Here is a 24,658-nt window from a genome sequence, read left to right on the forward strand (position 1 = left end):
TGATTCCACAAACTACAAGTCAGATTAATTTTTTGCTTTTCCTTGTTTTCTCCTCAAAGTAGTAAGGAAGTCTGTAAGGTGGTGAATGGGTTTTTCCTCTTTTGCAGAATATGAGGCCAACTTGGAGGATAAGATAACAGGAGAAACATCAGGCCATTTTCAGAGACTGCTGGTGGTCCTGCTGCAGGTCAGTATCTCTCTGTGTGCAGGCATATATGTATGGCTTTAACTTCTGTTTTCCTGTCTGATGTACACTTGTCTTTTTCTGCTTTACTGACCTGCGGTTCTAGATAGACCTGGTAATAGGTGCGATTGGTTCTGAAAATGAGTCAATTCCCATGACATGCAGGGTCGGTCTCGAACTTTGCTATGGGTCATTTCCACATCACTGAACTGAAAAACTGTGATGTTTGTGGGTATAGCAGAATGCCTGCTGCTTGATGTTTTGAAGATAATAGGAGAACAGAACATTTGTTTTGTAAAGGCACATGCAAGCAGAGGGAAAAATAAGGTGATTTTGAAGAAGATGCATTAGGGGTTGACTTCGTGTAGTAACTCTTTACGGGTTCAATATGACAGTTAAGTTGTTTGTTGATTCAACTTTTGATTCTTCAGTTTAACAACTTTTAAAATTTCTTTTTAGGCAAATAGAGATCCTGATGGCAGAGTTGATGACGGTCTTGTTGAGCAGGATGCTCAGGTGGGTGAATGACTTGGATTTTGGGACATTTTTACAAGTTACCTTGCAAAGAGAGTATATAGCCAGAATTCAAATGTGAGAGGTAAATTGATAATGTTCTCTGTGGGTGCTTCTTAATCAGTTTCCCTGTGCTTTTATACATTCTGGACAAAAGAAGTGTCAAAACCTGAAACATTGGGGTTAAGATTTTTGACAATTTCACATTCGATGTAAGGCATGTCTTGTTTTGCTTGTTACTTATTAAAGCACTGAATGAACAGTGATTAGATCACTAGAAGAGAGGGTTAGAATTGCTGAGGCTTTGTGATCTGAGATACCCACTGTTGGAAAATTCAGAGATGTTAGTGGTTCATTCCTTAATACACAAACTTGAACTTCTCTCTAAATTCAGGCCTTACATATCATGTGTCTTCTGAATGTTATAATGAAATGCTAATGCTTTTGGTGAGGGACGCCTCCATAGAGGTTGGAATAGTAAAAAGACAAAATATACCAAACATTCTGCTTTACTGTAACCAGATGGCAGTTTAAGAATTGCCTCTGAAGAGTTTCTAGGGACTCACATGTTGCCCTTAGCGAGTATTGTCACTGATCACTAAACTTGTACCCAGCACTAACCTCGTATCTGTAGTGATTTCTCTTGCTGGTTGCTATTGGCTTGGTTGTTAGTTGTAGTGATGGTCAATATTTCTGCAATTGAATTACAGAGCTCATTTAATGCGTATTTCTTCTCGAGTATTTCAGATAACTCTGGGCTAGATGTTTTGCTCTCGTAAATAGACAGTTGAGATGAAAGAAAGGTGTCAAGGAGAAAAAGCAGAATACCAGATGAACAAAACGTTCTCCTGATAGCAGGGCAAGATGGAGAGACAGACAGGCAACATGGATTTTACTGACACAGGCCTGTCCCTTGTTATGTAAATTCAGGAATCATTGTTCTCCTGCTATTAAGATTAATCCTGTGGAAACCAGAGCCTTGAAAATTAGTGAGACCGATGTTTGAATCACTAACTAGACTGCTTCATGAAACTGTGTCTGTCTTGCCTTTTGCTGGGTTTACATAATTGAAGAAACCCATGAACCACGTGACTTGGCAGGTAGATAGATTCCTTTTGACCTCTTTAATTGAGTTTAAACAAGCATCTAAATTTAGGAGGCACTGTACCTAAATGTAGAAAAAATCCTGGTTTTCTGAAGGGGCTCTGTGGTTTCTTGGATACATTTGGCTTGAGCTGGGACCCACACACAGATACGTTCTGTCACATTTCTCTTTATTAATATCTTTACATTCAACATCTAAGATAGCTGGAACAGATTCAGAGAATTTGCCAGGTACAGATGGTCAGAACTGAGGTGCATGACTGTGCAAATGTAAGACTAATTCTGGCTTCCAAACATTTGTCTTGATTAATATTATATTCTGGGAAGGATTTGAAACATTAGAGGGCAACCTTTTCATTCAGTGATGATTTTTTTTTTAAAAATTTTTTTTTTGAGTCTGTGATTACTAAACATTAACTGAAAGCAGTTTGGGGACTGAACATTCATACTGCGAGACAGTATGAACATGCAGGGAACTTGCAAGTCTTTTCTGAGAATGCCTGAAAGTTCAACTTTTTGGAAGAGATTTTGTTAATATCACTTTTTTAAAAGTTCTACAATTGACATAAGTTTTGGGTATTGCACAGTGGAAAGGCAGGTAAAACCTTAGAGCTCACCTAAAATGCCATTCACAACTTCTAGTTTATCTAAAGAAATGCATTCCTGGAGTTTCTAAATGCTGTGCTGGGACTTCACATCTGCTGCTGGGTGGAGAGTACTTGTATTCATTTGAAGAGCTTAGCATATATTGTTTTGAACTAAATATCCTTGCAATGCCTTGATAGTTTCCCCCCGCCCTTTGTACTCTGTACTGTTAATGTTAAAAAGAGCATACAGCAGGCAGAAATACATTTTAATAGGATCATGGGACAAGCATAATAGGAAATTTTGTAACATGCTATTCAGGTTTCACAGTATGGACAGACAGATGGCCAACAGCATTGCTATGTAGCAGATTTGGTTGTGTGGATTTTTGTAGGAAATATTTGATTGCCTGAATATATATAGTAATCTGTCTGTCATCTGCTCTACAAAAAAAAAAGCTATATACTATATCTATAAACCTTTCACGGTGTTTAGCACACAAATAGGAAAAAGGCTTCTGAGTGTCAGGAAAAGAACTACTTTCATTTTCCAAATATTTTCTCTTTCCCATTTTCCCCTCCTGCTGTTTATTCCAACTTTTAGAAGCGTTTTACGTTTCTTAATGCTGCTAATAGCCCAGTCATTGTTTGCATTGATGAAAGACTTACTTGAAGAGCAATGAATGTGCTAACATGATTAAAATCTGTTACTGATCTGGTTTCATATGACTAAGAATTTAGCAGCCCACAAATCCTGTTTCTGAGAGCTTCTAAATCCATCTTCACCTCCTTTTGGGAAAACCTCCTCCTGGGTCAAGTCAGTGTGGTTCTCCCATTGAGATGAATCATCATGAAATAAAGTTTTGCTAGTCTGATTTGAAAAAGGGACAGAGAAAAAAAAGCAGTGTTAAGAATTGATTTTTCTCCTGTGTTACTGGTTTCGGTAAACTTTAGTTTTATGAGAGGGACTATGTGCACAATTAATTTTAGGACCTTAAGCAATATTACTCACGTAAATACTTTCACAGTTAATTTCAGAATTGCTCATTTATTTCTTTCTAAAGTCAGTTCAGTACTTGGCAATTCTATTTCATTTTTTTTTTTTCTCTCCAGCTATAACTTGTTAGGAAGTTTAATGCTCTTTAGAGTGAGACAAATAGAGCTTTTCAACAGTGTGTGTGGACTCATAACAAATGCTGTTGTTTGGATCTCTTGAATTCACAACAGGTTTTGTTTAGAGCTGGGGAACTGAAATGGGGAACAGATGAAGAAAAGTTCATCACCATCTTGGGAACCCGAAGCGTTTCCCATTTAAGGAGGGGTAGGTAGTATGGTTCATATATGATGAAAAACTTCTGCCTGAACTCTGTTACCCAGTTGGTGGTAGAAAAGTAATTTCTGGTACTGCATTTGTCAAGCCCAGAAATCTTTAATCACCTTCCCTTTGCTTCATACATTTAATTTTGTTTCCTGTGATTCAGTTCCCTCATAACAGTGGTGATTCTCTGCTTGAAGGAGGATGCAGTAGATCTGATGGACAGCTGGAGTGTTTCTTTCTGGATACTTGCTTGTTGGTGTTTGTTTTTCTTTTGAAAGAGGTCATGGCAATAGAAGTGATGCTGAGAGTCTGAGTCCTCAGAAGCTGATGGAGGTCCAGCTCTGAAAAGATCAAGCCTTTTGTAGGTGCACACCTTACTATATGTTAGTAAAGAGACAATAACATTTTTCCCTACTCCTTACCCATTGATAAGTCCATATTCCCAAGGTGTTGGGGCTGGAAATTATGACCACTAAGTTTTGCTTTGTTTTTCCAATCTTTTTGTTTTTCTTTTTGAATCTTTTGATTCATTTGGATTTTTAAAGGTAATTTGGTTTGTGATTTTACTGTTTAGTTTTTTATCATTACTTGCATTAAAGTAATCTCAGAATTAGTTTTGTTGCATCCAGCGCTTACTTAGCACAATAGAAATGTAAGATTTCATAGAAAACTCAGGTGTTATTCATGTAACACAGATTTGAATAGACTACCAGAAGACCAGTTTGTGTGAAGTTTATTTGATATCATAGCCCAGTGTAGATAACATCTTAGTTTTAGCCTAAATGATAGTAGTGCTCTGGGAAAAATGCTTATCATTTCCTAGAACTTCCCCTCTTTCCCTTTCACTCTTCTTCCTGTACCCTTTCACCGGATGCATTCACAGAATCACAGAACAGCTGAGGTTGGAAGAGACCTCTGCAGATCATCTTGTCCAACCCTGCTTGAGCTGGTCTGCCTAGACCAGCCTGCCCAGGACCATGTCCAGGTGGCTTCTGAACATCTCCAAAGACCCCACAACCTCCCTGGGCAAAAAATGTTTCCTGATGTTGATACAGAACATCCTATGCCCATTGTCTCTTGTGGTACTGGGCACTGCTGAAAAGAGCCTGGCTCTGTCTTCTTTACACCCTCCCTGCACATATTTGTACACATTTATGAGATTCCCCTTGAGCTGTTCTGCAGGCTGAACAGTCCCAACCCTCTCCGCCTTTCCTCATAGGAGAGATGCTCTGGTCCTTTCATCATCTTAGCGGCCCTTTGCTGGACTCGCTCCAGTTGGTCTGTATCTCTTTTTGTACTGGGGAGCCCAGAGGTGGAACTCGCACTCCAGGTGTGGCCTCCCCAGTGCTGAGCAGAGGGGAAGGATTATCTCCCTTGACCTCCTGGCAACACTCCTCCTAGTGCAGCCCCAGATACCATTTGCTGTTTGCCACAAGGACGCGTTGCTGCCTCATTTTCTATTTGATGCCCACCAGCACCCACAGCTCCTTTTCCGCAGACCTGCTGTCCAGCTGTTTGACCCTCAGTGTGCGCTGATATGTGGGGTTGTTCCTCCCCAGCTATAGGAATGTGTCGTATAGCAGCAATCTGGTGGGAAATAGATATTTAAAACAGACAGAGGAAAGAATGAGTGGATGATAACATTGGAACCGTGGATAACGGGATATACAGACGGCATTAAGCTGTACTGAGGATACTGTGAGAAACGTGGGCTGTACATGTGACTCAGCAAACTTTCTGTTTTGCAGTGTTTGACAAATACATGACTATTTCTGGCTTTCAAATTGAAGAGACCATTGACCGTGAAACGTCTGGTGATTTGGAGAAGCTGCTTTTGGCAGTTGGTAATTACGTCTTAATAGATCTAAAACTGACCTTCTTCGTTTACTCCCAGGTTTCCTTAAATTGCAGTTGTTATAGGAAGTGACATGAAAACGTGGTTCCTTTAAAATTTAGTCACCTGGGATCTATTTTTGTATTTAGGAAACAGGCCTTTATTCTTCCTTTAATAGCTGTGTGTGGCAGGGGATAGTGGTGAGCTGCATTCTGTTTGGCTATGTGCACCTCTATCAGAAAGTGAGACAAAACTCTGCCTTCATTTCTATTTCTGGCATCTCACGTAGGACAGTGTCACAGTAGATTTGTAACTGGGAGTAGAATTTGACTAGCAAGGTCTTTTTCCTATTAGAAATATGTGATGCATTCTAACTCCTAGAACCCAAAGAGCTGTAGCAGAGCAGGAGACTAGCTGGCAGCTGTATACTTAATTGTCTGCACTGGAGGGAAAGATCCAGTAATGCACACCTTGTATTGACAGTGAAAGATTGTCCTGTATTGAATAGCAGTCCGTAATTTAATCCCTTTCCTTTTTTAAGTGAAATGCATCCGAAGCGTGCCTGCCTATTTTGCCGAGACTCTGTATTATTCCATGAAGGTATGTACATATTTTTCCATATATCACTTTCCATCTCTGCTGGCTCCCTTTCCCTTGTTCTTCATTTCTTCTTCGCTGCAAATGCCAACAGGTTACTGTGTCACTGAGCACTTGTAAAACATTTGAGGAATGCAGATCTAGGAGAGGATACAAATGATTCATAAGCTTTGCTTTGAATTAATTGTAAGTTTGTCAGATGATAAATCTTTTACAGGAAACATCAGTCCCATCAGCTATTTTTGGACTTGTTACATTAGAAAATATCTGGCTAGGTCCGCTGGGCACCTTCAGCTAAATAAATACTACAGTGTCTTTAGGAAATAAAGATGACCAAAAACTAAACTGCAGTTTGTGCAGATTTAGTGCTCTTTGTTTTGGGGATGAGTATTTACAGACTGAAGGCGTAGTTAGCTCTAAAACACATTTTAATGACTATCCATCCTGTTTTGAGAAGGAAAAGAAACTTGTCAGAGAAAAAGGAAAGACGCTTAAACAGCTACAAAAGATTCTGCAAGGGAATCCCATCAGTGACTCAGCTGTGTTGCTCTTGGCTTTGCCTTCTCTTAGATGGGAAGAGATAAGCAGAGAAATGGTATTTTTAACTCTCAGTGGCTAATATTAATTAAAATCGAGGTAGGTGGTCTGTTGTTTTCAGGCAAGTTATCATCTTCCCTGAAGAATTCCTCGCTTCCCCTCGCTGAAAGACACTGAAGAACGTTTGTCACCAGGTGTTTGTGCTGATGAGCTATCAGCCTAAGAATTAGTGAAAAGAGATGAAATGATAGCTTAATTTTAAAAAGATGTTTTACTGCATCTATAGACATCAGTGTAAAATAAGGTTCAAGTGGAAGCTACAAAATATGATAACAGTATGTGGAGTTGGAGTTGTATGAGGAGGATTACTTTTTTTTCTTATTTATATTTTTTATGTTGTTATTATTATTATTTTAAGAATGCATTAGAAAACCTTTTTTTCCTGTAGGTTTTAGAACCTTAGAGTACTGTTATAAGGGTCCTGATTAATATCTGCTGGTGATATCCCCAATTATATTTTTTAACATGAATAAAAATCATTAAGCACTTTTAAATAAGAAAGATCTTCATCATTTGTTACTTTAGCAGAAGATTTGGTACTTCTAATTTATCAGTTTGGCATGATAAAGTTCTGCAATGCATAGAGTTTGCTTTCATGATTAAGTGGGGCAGAACCTGGCTTTTACCAGATTCTAATGTCAAATCCTACTCAGCAACCGCTGGACTCATGGCATAACTTTTGAGCAGCTTTAGGGAATTTTTAGGTGTAATCCAAGAATATTACACCCAGTCGAAGGATTGAGTGACCCTGGACATTAGGCTGAAGATGATTGTGGGGGCTCTGCCAAGTCCTTCCTTGAGGTGCATTAGCAGGTCAGCATGTGAAAATTTGTATTGCTTCAGCTTGTGTGGAGTCTGACTTGTCTGGGCAGGAGGGGCCAGGCTGCGAGTCTGGCACAGCCTACCAGCACAGGAGCTTAAAACATTTAGAGCGTAAAGATGAATAAAAGAGTGGAGCATGTTTGTGTGGCTGGAACAGGTTTGTGAAGTTTGCCTTCTTGATAAACGGCTGGATAATTTGTGGAATGAGTTGCTCTTCCTGTGTCGTGCTGTACCATGTTAGATGCTCTGTTTTAGTCACAGTTAGTATTTGTGTACCCAATTCCAGAACTTGACTGCAATTCTGCCATCTCAGACTACGTTGAAAGGGTGATTTGCATGGGACTGATTGTGGTGATCAGTTATACTGCTGTGTAATCTTGGAACTGAATTATTTTAAATTTTTATGGGCACTCAGAGTTGAAACCTGTGAGATGAAACATGAAATAAGAGGTCTGACTGGATGGCAATTCATAGAACTCCAGAGCGTGGAGCATCTTATGTAGTCAGTCCTCTGTTCTCCACATTGCGGTGTGAATGTCTTGTGATACTGTCCCAAATGTTCTCTGTTTTGGAGTAGAGAGATGTAATGCAGGAGTGTTTTGAGACATCACTTGCTTTCTTGTTGCACCTTGGTTTATATTTGTTTTGTTACAGCATCTGTCTAGAAAAAACCGAATGTTTATAATGTTGTTTAAACTTTTCTCTTTAGGGGGCTGGCACTGATGATGATACTCTGATCAGAGTCATGGTTTCTAGAAGTGAAATTGATCTGCTGGATATTAGACAAGAACTCAGAAAGAATTTTGCAAAATCGTTGCACCAAATGATTCAGGTAAAATGACTGTTGTGTTGTCAAGGAAAGTGAGGTGACTGAAGCGTCATTGTATCCCCTGTTTATTTTTACGGGAGGGGGTGGATGTGAGCAGAGCTGGACACCTCAGCGCACTCTGAGAGCAGCGGGGGCTGGTCTGCAGTTTTCTGAAGTACCACACGGCACCATTTAAGTGGGAGACATTTGCTGTGAAAAGCTAAAGGTTTCTTTCCAGCGTTCACTAGGAAAGTAATTACAATTACTCATAGACCATTTTTAGCTTCTGCATAATTTCCTTTTTCTTGTCTGGGTTCCTTCTGATTTTCAATGCTTCGGAGAGGGTGCTGGCTCCACAGGCAGAGTATTGGGGTCAGGAGTCTGAATTTTCATGAGGCTGAAGTTTAAATCTTGGATTATGGTGTGGAACCTTTTGCACCATTGGAAAACATTTCACTGTGGAGTCACTGTCTGAATCATAATTTCCTTTGAGTGGATGGGAAGGAACAGAGCCAGGAAGAAATCCAGAGCCAGCTGTTGCCTTTGTTTTTTCTTACAAAATTTTTGGGGGTGTTTTATTTTTAAATGCTCATTTTTGATTTTTCTGTTATGACTCCTGACACTGTCCTCTCTGAATTAGGCTGAGTGGAGTTGCTTTTGACACTGTCAGTGGGGCCCATACAGCTATCCTGTGTGATTAGTAGCTGAGCTTCCCATTCATCTCAGGGAGCAGGGCTGGAGCCTTTCTAAACCATGGCGGGTGCACTTTGCACTTTTAAACGTCGTTACTTTTGGTGCTGCTTTGAGCTTCTCCTTTGTTGGGACTCTCTCACTTGCAGATGAATGCATTTTAACATGCAATAGGTAGCTCAGTTCTAGTAGGACTTTCAGAGGCTTTTTGTGTTTCTGAAAATGTGTCTGTTTAAATACAGCTCTGCCGTTAGAGACAGAGAATTTCCTTGCGGCATTCCCGAGTGGCGAGTCATCCAAGTGGATTTCCTGTGGGTGGGAAAAATGTATAATCTGTTGGAGTCCTTCTTGGCTGCTGCTTTTCTTCCCATTTCTGTGGTTGTGACTCATGATGACTGGTCTGTTATATTAACAGAAAGATACATCTGGGGACTACAGGAAAGCACTGCTGCTCCTCTGTGGTGGAGATGATGTGTAATGGCGACAGTTACATGAAGGATTTGTTGTACTCCAGCTTTGCAGCCATTTAGTTAGCATGCCTAGCTAAGTTTTTGTATCTTAATGCTTTGTGGCTGTTTAAATTTATACTAGTATTGCATTTATTAAAAATGAGCATATTGTTATCCAAGCGATAGCTGGTCCCTGTTCTTCCTGACATTCCAACCTCCAGGAATTTCAAGTGCCTTCTGTAAGTATACAAGAGTCCCCTGCATAGATGGGTGCTGAGCACGGAACCCGCTTCTTTGCAAGTGTTTTGCTGAAATAGGAAAAAAATAATCATGTATTGTACTAATTTGAAGAGGGTTTTTTTTGCTGTTATTCCTTACATTTCCACTGAATGTTAATCTAGCTCTAACATTGCAAATGAAGAAAATATATCTTTGTATGTAATATTTGAATTAATTTACTGAACATAATACAAGCAATCATTGGAAATCTAAAGGACCAATAAATTGTTTCCCTCTCAACACAGTTGTTTGTGGTTTTTAATGAGCAAAGATGTGTTTTTCCTTTCTTATAATTCCAGTACTTCAAACTGTTGGTGTATTTTTCCTACTATTATGCAGGCTTGCAAGTATATATGATGTTTTCCAGCTGTATGTCTTGATGTCTAGTTTAGTATCTGAGTGCTGTGGTTGTGCTGCTTTTCAACATAGCTGGAATTTATTGGCATTTGCAGGGCATTGCGTTCTCATTTTGTGCTGCCTTGTCTCTTTCTTCTCCTCCAAAGCTGGAGGAAGGAAGGAGGGCTGTTTGCACGGTGCCAAAGTAGAGCATATATGCTGCACTTGTAGGACCAACTGAAGATTTCTGGGGCGGAAGCAGGTAAAGAAGAGGTGGGAACTCAGTGATCCACACTGCAGGGATCTTGGGTGAAAAGAGGGGTAGCAGCACCAGCCTCTCGTCAGGTTAACAGGGAGCAAAGCACAGTGTGAGAGAGGCACCAGTCTGATATACAGGCTGCCTTAAATTCACCACTTTAGATCGTTATTTATGACTGGCTCTGAAAATTAAATTGATGTGTGTGAAGGAGAATAAAGAGACTTCTGTTTCATGCGTTAAAAGGTCTAAACACTGTGGTTCTAAACTTAGCTTATCGTTTAGTCACAGACATCAGCTGTAGAAACTGCATATTTTAAGAGTTCTGTTGAAATTGATTCTTTACAGATGATAAAGAGCTTTTAAAATTTCGTATTTAATAAATGTAAAGTTGTAATTTATTGATATTATAATTCTGAATTATTATTGTCGTGATATCTTGCTAATAAGTACTTGGTTTCTAATGTAAAATATTAATACTCTTTTATATGTAAATATGTTAACTAAAGCCTAATCCACTCTAAAACCTTATTTGTTTTCCATTCTCTCTCCTTCTTGCTCATGCACTCTCACTTTTACTCTCTTTCTCTTCCCTGTTTCTTGTTGCCCAAATTTAAGACTTACAGACTTAAAACCAGCACAAGTGATTTTTTTAATTCTTTTTTTATAGTTAAATACTTTTCTCTGCTCCTCCTGGATGGTTCACTGAATTTTCTGCATCATTGCCATATCCAGGAATGCTGCAGGTGTGGTTTGCATCTCCACCAAAATTTAAGCTGATCTAAATGGTGCTGTAATCCTGCCCTGCCCTCTTCTCCAGGATGCGTGTTCTCACCTCTCCTACGTGCTGGCACTGAAGCTTCTCTGCTCTTTTTGGTGAACCAGCCCAGGGCCCTGTGCTGGCTGAATCCAATCACGCAGCTGCAGCCCAGTGCCCGCGATAACTCGCTGGGGCATTTGGTGAGGGCTGGGAACATGGGCGGGGTGGGAAGGGTTTTGTGGAGATGGAGATGGGACTTGTGCTGGGTTGGTCTGAATCGGTGTCTGCTGTCACAAGCTGCACTTTGGATTACAAGAGCCTTCCAATATCAGCAAAATGATTCTTCAAATTTCTTTCTGCAGATGCAGACCCCAATTAACAAATTTAGTTTGCATGTGAAGTCAAAGGTCATGCTTGCGATGAGATTGCAGGAATCTCGTGACTGTGCCTCAGCTGTAATATTTCCTCTTCCACTTGGATCTGGCTGTGTGGGAGACTGGGGCAGAAATCAGCCCTCTTAACTGCAAAGAATCTATTTTAAAGTGGACTTCAAGAAATCAAATATTGTTGGTTTTGCCCGAAGAGCCTACCCTCCCTCCTCCTTTTAGTCTGTTCCCCACATTAAAAAGTGTTTTAGGATATAGTATTTTACTATGAGAAATATGTTACTGTTTTCATCATAAAGTTTTTATCTTAGCACTAATTACATACCATCTATTGGACAAAAATGGTGACATTTACTAGCTTATTAATTTCATTCCCCCCCCCAGTTTTTTTTATGGATGCATATAAACATTATTTTGTTGTGTTTGGATTCATGGTAAATGCTTGTTAAACTAAACTGAGCTGCTTATTTCCTTATTAGATAATCCAGCCATTTAGAGAAAATATTCTGGTTGAAGCCTTTAAATCTAAAATTAAAATATATTTTAAAAAGATTTATGCTGAAGCATAGAATTAATTTTAAGAATTCAACAGGATTGGGGGGCATGTATTACTGGATCACCCAATGTGGTGCTATTCATTTTGTTTCTCTTTCTTGTTGCTACTCTGACAGCTGGAATTGCTGTGGGCATTTATTTACTCAAATCTGTCTTGAAAGCAGTAATTTATGAATAAGTCAATACTATGCATGAAAAGCCTAAACAACAAAAGCTTCTCCTTTTTGATGTAGTGTGCAGCATCTCTGAAAGTCATAAATCAGCCAAGTACATCCAGTGTATTGGTGAGTGAGCCAGAGTGCACGATAGCTTTTGTGCCCTGTGTAGGTATTTCCAGCATCCTTTAGAAATGCAGCTTGATAGTGTTGAAAGCTGATGTTTTCTTCCGCTGACGCTCCGAAGAGGAACGTGCTGGGGAGTGGTGCTGGACCAGTGACAGGAATCAGACTTTTTTTCCACTGCATCTTCATTTCAAGCTTGTTGAAGAGTGACTGAGTATGCGAAAACGAGATTAGATGAGTCCTTAACTCATTCAGATGCTGGTTTCTCTGCTGAAGCCGTTAATAGAGATGCTGACTTAGAGGATGAATTTTGTCTTGTCAGATGTGTAATGAAGTGCCTCAGAAATGGGGCCTCTTCAGAGCTTGATTATTTTCTTTTCCTATTTCACTGCTGTGACTATAGCTATACGTTTGTCTGTTCTTTAAAGAAATATAATACATTATTATTCATGTAAAATCCCTGCTCCAGTGCCTAGGCCAGGCAGAACAGGCAGGCTTTTATTTTCCTCCATTTGGCATTCAAGGTGAGGTGAGCTGGCTGGTGCAGAACCTGCAGCTGCCCTGGATTCCTTTCATCAGAAGTAGTAACTCTCTCCTCTGGAATTAATCCTTCCTGTGACTTGCAATTTTTAAATGAGGGGGAAAAAAAATCAACCAGACTTCAAAAAGCATGCGTTAAAAATCATGTCATTGAAAAGAATCCTGCTGGAGTGACTGCACGTGCTTCCCGAAGTCAGGGACGTGTCTGCTGGTACTGTGTGGGAGCTGCGCTGTGGACAGGCTTGTTCTCTCTCCACAGTTTTCAATTCACTCATTTTTTTCAAAAATGCGACCTCTAGAACACGGATGTCAAACTCATTTTCACTGGAGGCCACATCAGCCTCACGGTTGCCTTCAAAGGGCTGAATGCCATTTTAGGACTGTATAAATGTTTGAGGGCAACTGACTTCAAGGAAAATTTCCTACTGTAATCAGCAAAAAGAGCTAATTGGAAAGGCTTGTTTCTAGTCTTTTAGTGTCTGTAGCTAAAGCGCAAGCGTTCCTCCATTCGATTCCCATTTCCCACATGGGATGGGAGCGTCACTTTTGTCCAGGGGCTGCCTGTGCATTTTGCCATGTGGGCAGTGGATGGTGCTGTTGTTCCAAGTAATGTCATGCAGGCAATGGTGGTGCTCAAGATCATCTCTGTCTTTCTCAAATCACTTGCTTATTATTTTCTCGTACTTTTCTCAGATTGCTCTCTGACTTACTCAACCTAAAATGGGTCAGACAAGTAATTAAATTTTTTTGTTGTCATGCTTTCAGAATATAATATGTATATATACATATATAATATATATATATTATATATAGAATATATAATCTTGTTTTCAATATAAAATGAGGGCGCACTGATGTGTGGGGAATGATGAACAATCTACATTACTAGAAATAGATGCACACAACATCTTCCTTAATGTTGAACATTTACCTTCTAGAAGCCGAACATACACAACATTTACTATTCCTCCTCAGTCACGTCATGAGAAGTTAGCAAAAAATTTTTCGTTCAACTCATGCATTTACAACTTGTGAGTTTAGTGGAACAGATTTTTCTGTGCAGGATTATTTTATATACAGACATTTCTAACTTCCAGTCCCTGAATTACTAACGTGTTTTAGTAAACCTGTGGCATTCTTCATATATTTCAAGCATATGGCTATGAACTGATAAATGACCAGGAGATGAACAGAAACTCTTATTTAAATGTTCTTATACTAAAAGAGCCGGGGAGCCATAGTAACATTGCCAAGTAGTGAGTTTAGAAACAAAATGAAAAAATGTTCACATGGCATCAATTAGATGACAGAACTGGCTGTTACATGGTACTGTGGAGAACATGACTATAAATGATGCTTCTTAGAAGACCAGTTAATGCAGATGGGTCCATTGGCAGGTTTTAAACCAGACACAGTGTCTAGTCCATGCTGTTCCAAGCTGCGTTTTCTGGGAGCTGGCAGTGAGCCTTGGACTCATGCTGTTTCAGATGCTCTTTCATGACAGTTGCTGCTGGCAACCAGTTATGGGATTAAATGGCCCAGGTGGCAGATTTTTTTTTTTCCCCTTAATTCCTTATCTAGCAGTTGGTTTGTGTTTCCTGTGTCTGCCTGCTGGGTCACGTGGTGAAAACGCAAAATATTCCCATAAGACTTTATCCACGCAAGCAAGCACTGCATTTATCATGAGGTTGTTCATTAATGCCCCATTGGAACTGACCTTGATGAACGCCTAGATGAGCTGAAGTGATTCAGTGGAGACAGCTGTGTCAGAAGCAACAGGGCAACAAAGATGCTGAAGGGAGTGGAGCATCTCCCTTATGAGGAAAGGCTGAGGGAGCTGGGGCTCTTTAGCTTGGAGAAGAAAAGACTGAGGGGTGACCTTATTAATGTTTATAAGTATGTAAAGGGTGAGTGTCACAAGGATGGAGCCAGGCTCTTCTCGGTGGCAACCAATGACAGGACAAGGGGCGATGGGTACAAACTGGAACACAAGAGGTTCCACTTAAATATGAAAAGAAACTTCTTCCCAATGAGAGTGACAGACACTGGACCAGGCTGCCCAGGGAGGTTGTGGAGTCTCCTACTCTGCAGACATTCAAACCCGCCTGGACACCTTCCTGTGTAACCTCATCTGGGTGTTCCTGCTCCAGCGGGGGGATTGGACTGGATGAGCTTTTGAGGTCCCTTCCAATCCCTGACATTGTGTGATTCTGTGAGGAATGTTGCAGGTGTGTCTGGTCCTACTTTGGGGAGGGAAGAAGACAGGGCAGTGTTTCTCAACCTAATTGAGAATTGTTTAGTTGGAAAAAAAAATCCATGAAAATGAAGGAAAGTTTTGAACATTCATCCATTTGTTAGCCCTGACTCCCTCCCATTTTTTTCATTTATGTGGGGGTATATGTGTGTATAGATAAATGAGATCTTTCGCACAAGTGTTTGCAGCAGATTCTTAGGCTATATTGTGGTATCTGTAAAAGAACACTGACTGCTTGAGGGCCTTAACTCTTTTGTGGTGTGAAGGGGGACAGTAAACATCCAGTGACCCATCTGTCACCGTGCCTGTCTCACATGAACACCTACAGTGTTTGGACAGTGACTCTCAACTCTTCAGGCTGTTTTTCCCCAAGCTCATTTGCAGGACTGAACACAGTGTTGTGGTTTTCTTACTGTTCACAAAAAATGCTAATTGTAATCTTATTACTATCTTTTTCAAAAACTGCACTGATCTAAAAGAGGTAAGTGATGTGACTGCCTTCTCTGGGATTTCCTTTCTGGATACAGCAGGAAACACCTCAGTACTGAAGGAGTTTTGTTTTAAGCTGACTTCTGCCAGTTGCTGGTCTCAAAAACAGCAGATGAGGAGGAGAGGTATCCCACTCACTGCACTCTCATCCAGGACCTGCACTTGCCTGGAGCAATGCCAAGCTCTGATGGACACTGAAGACCTGACACCAACAGAAGTGGATCTGTTTGGTGGTGGGGATGTTTTGGTTTTGTGTTGTTTTTTTTTGTTTCATTTTGTTGGGTTTTGTTTGGTTTGTTGTTGTTGTTTACATTTTCTTGTTTACACACTTTGAAATGCCCACAACTCTCAGGCCAGGACACTGAACTTTCCCAGCATCTAATGGGCTGGCCTATAACAACCACACCTGGGTATAAATGAACAAACTACATTCAACTCGAACTGCCAGGAAGAACAGCCAAATCTGTTTTTGACCATGTGTGTGCTAAAAGTGGTAACCATTCCTCTCCAACTGTATTCCCTTCTTTCTCCATGGGCTGCTTGCTCAAGGATGCATTTACTTTTGAAGGCCTGACAGTTGAACAGTTTGATTTTTATACTTCCTTCTTTGAATTTACTCCCCTAGTAACACCGAGGGAAAGGCCAGATAGTCAGCAGCACAGAGCTTTCAAAGCCTCCTGAGGTAAGTGGCTCGTTGTTTGTAAAATGAGAACGTTAGACTGGTAGATGTGAGACTTGTAGTGTAAAGGGAGTAATATTTATATACAAAGAAGTGTCTTCTTTTAGCACTGGTTGCTTTGCCTTAGGGTATTTGTCATAATTGTTGCTGATATTACCTACAATTATCACTGCAGCAGATTGGTTTAATGTAGTCAAGTTTATACTTGACCATATCAAAGTCTGCTTTTTAATTGACATTATAACCACTGTTTTGAACACATGGTCACTCCTGAAACCAATTGTCCTCCAGTTGCAGTGTTCTAAAATTACGGTTTTGCAGTACAAAAATTGCTCCCTGAAACAATGGGTTTTGCTGTGTAACATGAGCAACCTCAACAGATTCTCTTTCCTGACCGAGTTCCTGCAGACTGGGACCCCCCTGGTATCTCCTGGGGAGGTGTTTGGAAGGTAATTTCTGTTCCTAGTGGTGGCAAACCGATCTTTTCAGAAATGGGGATTTACTCCATCTCTTTGTGGTCTCAGTGGCCGATAGCTGCCTGGCAACACCACGGCCCTGGTTGGGAGGAGACGGGAAGGGCCCACTGGCCTGAGTGTGTTGGGCCAGTGGCTACTGGCAGCAGCTTGCCCAGGAGGAGTGCACGGGTTTGTGTTAGTTACCTTAAATCTGTGAGAATCTTGTGTGTGCTGATTGCAACATTTTAGAAGCTTTCAGAAAAACCCATACTCAAACTGCTTGACTCTAGTCCTTGTGGATTTAAGCACCCAAGAAGAACACTGGGAGGCTTGGATGTGGTTTAGGCTTTAAGACACATTGTTACAGAGTCCCATGTTGGAGAGAGTAGTTAGATTGCAACATGCGTTAAAGATAGGGGGTTAAAAAGTCTGAGCTTTGGTCAGAGCCCTCTGGTACAGAGGCTGAGGACCCCATGGTTGACCACAACTGTAATTGACTGACAGCTTCAACAGAGTGGGACTGTCTGGGTGGTAGTTGTTAACGTTTATTCAGTTTTAAAAGGACTGGATGTTCTATTCCATGGGAACTATAGACTTTGCATTCCCTGAAGTACAAACGTAGCTGGCTTTCACATGGTGGTAGAAAAGGCAACCTTGAAAATAAGTGGCTTGCTAATTCGCTGTTTAGAAGTTTTGTTCTTTGCTTCTCTGAAAATAGCAAAGTCAAAGTAAACCTTGTGTGCAGGTTCAAAAAACAACCATTTTTCATAATAGGAGCTTTGAGTGTGCTTTACTGTGCACTTCTTTCACCTAACATTTCCTGGGAGACTGTGAGGTTTAGTATATAGAAAGGATGTTGGTTGCCATAGTCTCAGCACTCTCAGTGAGCAACTGAACGAGCAGAGCCAATATATAGCAATGGATTATCCCTCTCTGAATTCCAGAGGTATGATTGACTTTGGTCTGAGATCAGAGCAATTAGGGTATAAAGGGTATGACACTACTCAGAAATTATCCTGGGAAATGATGGCTTGGGGACATTTCTTTCCCTCCATGACGTCTCTCCCCTCTGAGGAGGGACACAATCATTTGTTGCTGGCTTGCCACAGAACTGGAGTGGATGATAAGAGGTGGTTTTGATTCCATAAACATGCTGTTAGTCCTGGAGAAAGAAGTTTGGTGAAGAGGTTATGGGGAGAGAGCCACGATTAGTGTTAAATTGCGTCAAGTCACAACCACTAAAAGCTGTAATGTGGGCAAGTGTTTTGAGAATGGGGTGATGGCAACAAATGAAGACTTTATGGCACTTTAAGAGCAGTTTTTGATTGTCTTTTCTTCTTGTTTGATCCTCAGATAATGAAAACCTCCCAGAACACCATGGCTGGCCTGAAAAAGTGCCTTTCAGTAGCAGCTGGAGTGAGCTTACTTATTTACTTCTCTTTATCTAGCAAGGGTTACACTAACAGCGTGTGTTATAGAAACACGTGGAGGGGAACAGGAAGAAATAACATCCATTCTGAATTGTTAATCATTCGAAAATAGTTTCCTCCAAATTTGCGCTTTCCCTGTTGCTAGCTGGGGTTTAGCATTGATTGTTTCCTAAGAAGAAACACACAATTGTTTGAACAAAAACACTTTAAAGGAGGAGTGGACAAAGAACATTTTATTGGTAACATTGTGTATAATTACTAGAGCTTTTCATTTAATAGCTGTAGTCATAATTGCTGTAGACGTGCACTGTAATCTTCACAACATGATGTCACTGAAGGAAACCTTCAAGTTACAGATAGTCAAGTTCAGAAGATATCAATCATTTTTAGGTAGATGCAGAAAAAACATGAATACTGAAAATCTACAATGAGGCTGTGTAAATGCTTAATATCTGGTTTGGGGGTGTCCAGAAGTGTACCACCCCCATCTTAGCTGTCACTTTTCCCACCGAAACCCAACCAGAATTTGCAACAAAGATGTTTAGGTGTTTTTTTAATCTATCTGCATAACCTATGAGACAGCTTTTTACAAAGGAAAACTGAATTTTGTCATTTTTGTGCTTGTGCAAATAGAAGCAAAAGCTTCAATATCTTGTCCAAGTTCAACACAGCAAGTCAGTGACAGTTTACCCCTTTCTGGCATCGCGGTTCTTAAGGCACCAAAATGCTCAGAACACTATACAAATGTTAATTGATGAGACACGAGGTGGCAATATTGTGTGTGAATTGCTTATGGTTGTATGTCATGTGGGAACTCTGCCTGGAAGTACAGATGATGTGAAATTTCATCATCCATCATTTTAATGGCCATGCTGTCATGTGTAGATGAAAGCTGGAAATTATACAGAAGTGTTACTTTTTCTGCATGAAGTCCTGTTCAGCTGTTAACTCACTTTTGGTGTCAGTTCATTTGACTTCATTATGAAGTGTAATTTAGTTCCTTCTGTGTAATATACTTAATAGGCCTTGATAAAACCTAATGGATATTGTACTTGATGGATCTCTGCTGTGTACAGCTGTAGAGAGATCTTGGTAGCTAAGTGTTTAATAAACTCAGAATCCCCCAAGAGCAAATTTGGTAAATTCTTAGCTATTGTCGTGTTTTTGCCAGCAGAGAGGGGTCTTGGCAATAGGGCACTGGCATAAGGACAGAGTTTCCTTAGAAAATTATCGATCGGTAGAAGTGACTCTGTGCTAAATACGAAAAAATAGCACAGAGGCCAAGAAGAGGCTTCTTAATCTGTCTCTGACAGGGACCTGTGGCGTTGGAGTCAGTATCACAGAGGATTAAAATTCTCCCTGTTTTTCATATTGATGACGAGCTGTGGAGCTGCTCCAGCAAGTAATTGTGCAGTTTAAGTTACTCAGACTTCAGAACTTGCCAGAATATTTTACAAGAGATTTCAATAGCACATCGATACTAGAAATCAGATCCTCACAGGGCACCATACGTGTTATACAAATACTATGTATTATACAGGTATATTCTCAGATGTGGACTTCAACAGGTCCCATCTAAGAATATAATACAACCTTTTAATGGCATGAAGATTACTGAGAATGGTTGGATAGGTGACTTCTAACAAGCTTGCATAGGCCATTTGAGTAAAATCTTGGCTCCCTCCCTCAGGGTTGCAGGGTTTTCACTGTAGTGAGTCTCCCAGCCTTGTCCTTCCCACCCTGGAGCCATCTCTTCTCTTGGAGCAGTTTTCTGGGCTATATCGATATCCAGGACCTTTTTTTTTCTGCCCAAAATTGCTCCCTGTATTTTACTTCAATTACTGTGAGCTCAGGGACAGTACTTTGGTTTCTGCCTTATATAGTTGTTGCAGGTCCTCATGGCTTCACTGACTGGGATCCCTCAGGCTAATTCACATTTAAATGATCACATGAAATACAAAGGTGGCTTTTCTTGAAAAGATAAATGCAGATAATCAATAGGGCCTTTCCTGACTGATGACTGAGTTGCATCTCTTTTCTATGACTTCTAATATACATTCACAACTTATATTTTAAAGAGATTTTAGACTGTAATGCAATGTCCTTGTTCAAATATATGACCGTTGCCAGAACCTGCAGAGAAGAAAGAGGGAAGAATAAGAAATTATTTACTAGGTGATAGATATTTACCTTGCTCTGTGAAACTCAACTTAATAAATAAGTACAGAGAAAAATGCAACCAGGACTTCAGAGGATATTAAGGAAATTGTTTTAAATGAAAATTGTTAGAAAAATGTTAGGCGGTATAGATTTTTCTAGGTTGTTATACTAACATAAAAACAGCTGAAACAAACACTCATAAAATGAAATGCTAACATGCTGGTGCAATGCATAATAAGCAAGAATAAATCAGATTTTATGATTAAATTACATTAATTAACACAGTATTATTAAGAAACCCCCTGGAAATCAAGGACTGAGGTTTTCCTTTATAATGCAAAACAAAGACAGAACATGGTACCCTTGGGCTGTTTAGTTTCTTCTTTATACCAAGGTTTAGGAAAAGAACTTTTGTTTTGCAAAGGTTTAACCTGTCTTTACTTATATTCCTTTACTTATATTCCTTTACTTATATTCCTTGGTTTGGATTTTTTTTTTGGGAGGGTTATGGTCTTTAAGGAGTATTGTTTTTCTTTCTTTTCAGAATTTAGATGAGGCAAACCGAAGTCTCATGGAAACAAAACCAGAAGACTGAGAGGTATTTGTTGTTGGCTCAAATTAGTCTGAACCAGAATTTAACGGATGAATTAGTTGCTCAATAGACAAGAGCAAGTTAGTTCGGATAGATCTGAACAGATGATTCTTCGATTTCTTGCCCTGATTTTATAATAAGATAACACAGCATTAATGAATTGTTATTTTTTATTGGACAGTGAGCTCATGATTTCTGCAGGAGAAGATTTGAAGCAATTATTTTGCACAGTAAAAACTTACTTGCAGAAATGATGTAAATGCAAAATGATATTTTATTCTGATCTTTAGCAGAGTTACTGAATGGCAGCTGATTCACAAGACTACAACTTAAGAATCCAAAAGGCTGAAAACAGAATAATGAAACAGAAAAGCTCTAAGAAAATGCGTATAAATTTGTGTGTGTCATGTCTTACAGCTGAAGGCTGACTGATTGGCATCTTGGAGCTCACTGGGACTGGAGCTCAGCTCCCTGCAGGGTCCCTCAATGGCATGAGCCATGTTGGACAGGCACCGTCACAACAGATCAGTGGGTGAACCTGAAGTCTAATTTGAGCTGTGCCTTTGCTAAGCACAAAGAATGAGTTCCTGTGCTGAGTAAAACTGAACCCTATCAATTCATTTGATGGATCTGGTGAGTTTGAGCTGGTTTCACGATGAACCCAAGTGATGAGAAGAGTATTAAAGTCTGAGGAGGTGAGCAAGACTCCGATGCATCTACTCGTGGGGCAGGTCAGTGTGAGATCCTCAGCCCGCAGTGTGGGAACTGGTGACTGGTGGTAGGGAGCCCCCAAAAAAGGGAAACCTCGCAGCATTAAGAGTCTTTGACCCCTGAATTTGGACCCTGGTCCCTTTTGGAGAAAAGTTCAACAAACATAACTTAGAACTTGCTTGTCCAAGGAGGGAACCAAGTCACTGCTGAAAACCAGACGAATCCCTGTTTTCAAGATTTCACATTTATATGACTCAGAACTAGTTAAAAAAATGTGTAGCAGAGGGAAAACCTTTGTTCAGTTTCTTCTTTGTGCAGATGTATTAGTGTTTGTAAAGTCTGAACTCAAAAGCATCTCTCATCAGCAGTGAAGTGGATCTCACTGATCTGTATGAGACTTGCCTGTGTACTGTGGAAAGCTGTATTTAGAAGTGGGAGATGGCTTCCCATAGGTAAACTGCTGCTAACAGCTTTTCAGAGCTTTGGCATATTGCCAGTATTTTCTATAAAATATTGTTTGTTGGACACAATATCAGAAGCAATTCAGATTTCTGGAACTTTAAAAAGAAAGGCACAGTTAAATGCCTCTTGTCTATGCTCCTTGCTTCTCTAATATGATCTGCCGCTGATCTGATTTTCAATTACTTTTTCAGGGATTTGGATTGTGGACCCCTATTCAATGAATTAGTTTCTCATGCAGGAGCAGGAACCTTGAAGATTTTACCTAACATGTCTTGTTTAAAGTACCATTTCTGTCTGCAGTATAGTCCACACAAAAAAATGACTAAAAGCTGCATATTAGCCTAACACACAGTCTATGCTGATTTAACCCCCCTGAAAATAACAAGGGACCTGTCCTGCTGGAAGATCGTATGTATATTGCAATGCTGTTGTGTTTTCTTATCCTATTGAGCAAGACTCTTTTCTGTTTTTTCAGTTTTATAAAATATTAGGCATTTACGAAGACGCAGGAAGATGCAAGGGGAGTTGATGTGAATAGACAAAGCAACATGTATGCATGGACTAAATCTATGTTCTCCTGCCCCATTTTTTTTTTCCTTGGATTTTTCTGACACCTCTCAGGTACACTCTTACCCTCTTTGTCTTACATGTTGCCTCAGTTTTGCTGCCAAGCTGTTCTGCCTGTCTGTTTATGCATTTTCTCATTCAGGATGAAGCCCTTGGTCAGGGAGTCAGGCTTGTTGTGAAATGTTTCACGGCAGAGCCCCGGCTGTACCGCCCCGTGTGCACCGTGGCGTTTCAGGGCACAGTCAGCTGCCCCTGGTGTTTGCTGTGCCAGCACAGTGTTCTAATTTACTGGACTCTGTGTTTTTCAACACTGCCAGAGATGTCCTCAGAGAACACTTCAAGTATCCAGAAGGGCTTGGGAAGTCTGACTGTGTTCCAGGGTTTGCCATACTTCACTGTGATGTACAAAAGAACCTTCTGATGAAGATCGATGCTCCCCATTATGTCCAGTGGGGGATGGCATATAGAGAGCTCAAACCAGTGCCTGACACAAAGGTAATCGAACTCTACAGTGGTACACAGAACATCCCCCTGTACCAGGTGAGTGATTTCTATGGCAAGAGTCTGTCACTCAAGCAGTTTATGGACATTTTTTCTCATCCTGAAATGGCGCTGCTCTTTTCAGTCATCGATTACTTCATAACTCATGGCATTGATTTTGACCAAAAGCATCTTTACAAGGATATATTTGATGCTGTTAGAGATGTACATGTGAAAGGAGTGATGTGCAAATGGATTGAAAAAGATCTGGAACAGCCTATTCTGCAGGGGGAAGAAATCTATGCTGTGCTAAACCAGCTGGTGAACCACAAGAAGAAAATCTTCCCCATCACAGTAGAGAGGAAGATGGCATATTACCTTCTCATTTCCACCAGAATCTCTTGCTTTGCCCATTTATTTGCTCTTGTAAGTCTTCAGGCAGCTTTTTCCTTTGCTCTTTTCAACTGGATCTCAACAAAAGTCTGCTCTATTGAGTTTCCAGCCTGACCCTTCAGTGTCCATCCTGTCTGTAGGTACATGGCTTAATTTTTACAGGTCTAATACAGTGTTCCTTTCCCACCTGCACAAGTGACATGAATGTGGGAAGAATGGCTGAGACACCATGGGCCATGTGCTATGAAGCTGAACTTGAATATACCTCCTGTGTGAAGGGAAGATTCATTTTCATCTATTTCAGGCTTCTTCCACTGTCCTTTAAACCACCTGCTACTCATTTGGTGTCAAGGGTTTTGATTGTGGGGTGACAATAAAACTGTGGCAGATATGTTGTTAACCTCCTCTCCCCCTGCTTCCCCCTTCAGGCCTTCCCTCTCCCCCCTTCCCACTCAGCACAGGCGATCGGGAGGGAAGGAAGGACAGAGAGAATAGAGTTGGAAAAATTAAAAATGTTTCACTAATGCTACTGATAAGAATAGAGAAAATTATACAAAATATACAAAACCAATCTTGAAAGTCTCAGCAACTGCAGAGCCAGCACCCAAAGTCCTGGATTGGACTCTGCAGCCAACCGGAGCTGGATTCAGTCTCTCACTAGGCCTCAGTTCGCAGGGACGACCAGCAAGGTCCTCTCCTAATGTTGGTCATAAGCAAAAGGAAAAAAGGGATGAGATCCTCTTGATCTCCCACTTTTATAGGAAGTATTCATGTGAACAGGATGTTATACTCGGTCAGTTCCTTGGTCATCTATTTCTCGTTGCCCCTCTCGCGAGATGTGTATCAATTCGTTATCAATAACCTCACATTCCATTGCTATGTTTACCAAAACATGTATCTGGTTCTCCAGGAAAATGCAGCTAATATGAAAGCTTTAGCTGAGAGGCAAATTCACTAAAAGAGAAACTTGTTTTTTGACAAAACCAGGACATTTGGTAAGACAAAATACACAAAAGTAACAAGGTATTTTGTAAACAGTAGACTGAAGTCAAGTTTCCTGTGAACTTGTGCTGCTTTCCCCAGAGCAAACTCC

General features: G+C 40.4%; 1 protein-coding gene across 2 annotated transcripts in view; it reads left to right on the forward strand.

Moving 5' to 3' along the window:
• ANXA5 (annexin A5) overlaps positions 1 to 10,019 on the forward strand; it is a 53,213-nt gene extending 43,194 nt beyond the window's left edge. For both annotated transcript variants that reach the window (XM_065837019.2, XM_065837018.2), the window contains 7 exons: positions 108 to 187; positions 644 to 700; positions 3,613 to 3,706; positions 5,452 to 5,547; positions 6,079 to 6,137; positions 8,263 to 8,385; positions 9,467 to 10,019. In XM_065837019.2, coding sequence (XP_065693091.1) covers positions 108 to 187; positions 644 to 700; positions 3,613 to 3,706; positions 5,452 to 5,547; positions 6,079 to 6,137; positions 8,263 to 8,385; positions 9,467 to 9,529 — 572 coding nt within the window. In that variant the 3' untranslated portion in view covers positions 9,530 to 10,019. The remainder of the gene's footprint in view (positions 1 to 107; positions 188 to 643; positions 701 to 3,612; positions 3,707 to 5,451; positions 5,548 to 6,078; positions 6,138 to 8,262; positions 8,386 to 9,466) is intronic.
• Positions 10,020 to 24,658: the final 14,639 nt, after the last annotated feature.

The sequence above is a fragment of the Patagioenas fasciata genome, chromosome 4 (assembly GCF_037038585.1).
Source record: "Patagioenas fasciata isolate bPatFas1 chromosome 4, bPatFas1.hap1, whole genome shotgun sequence".
In the NCBI taxonomy this organism is placed as follows: Eukaryota; Metazoa; Chordata; class Aves; order Columbiformes; family Columbidae; genus Patagioenas; species Patagioenas fasciata.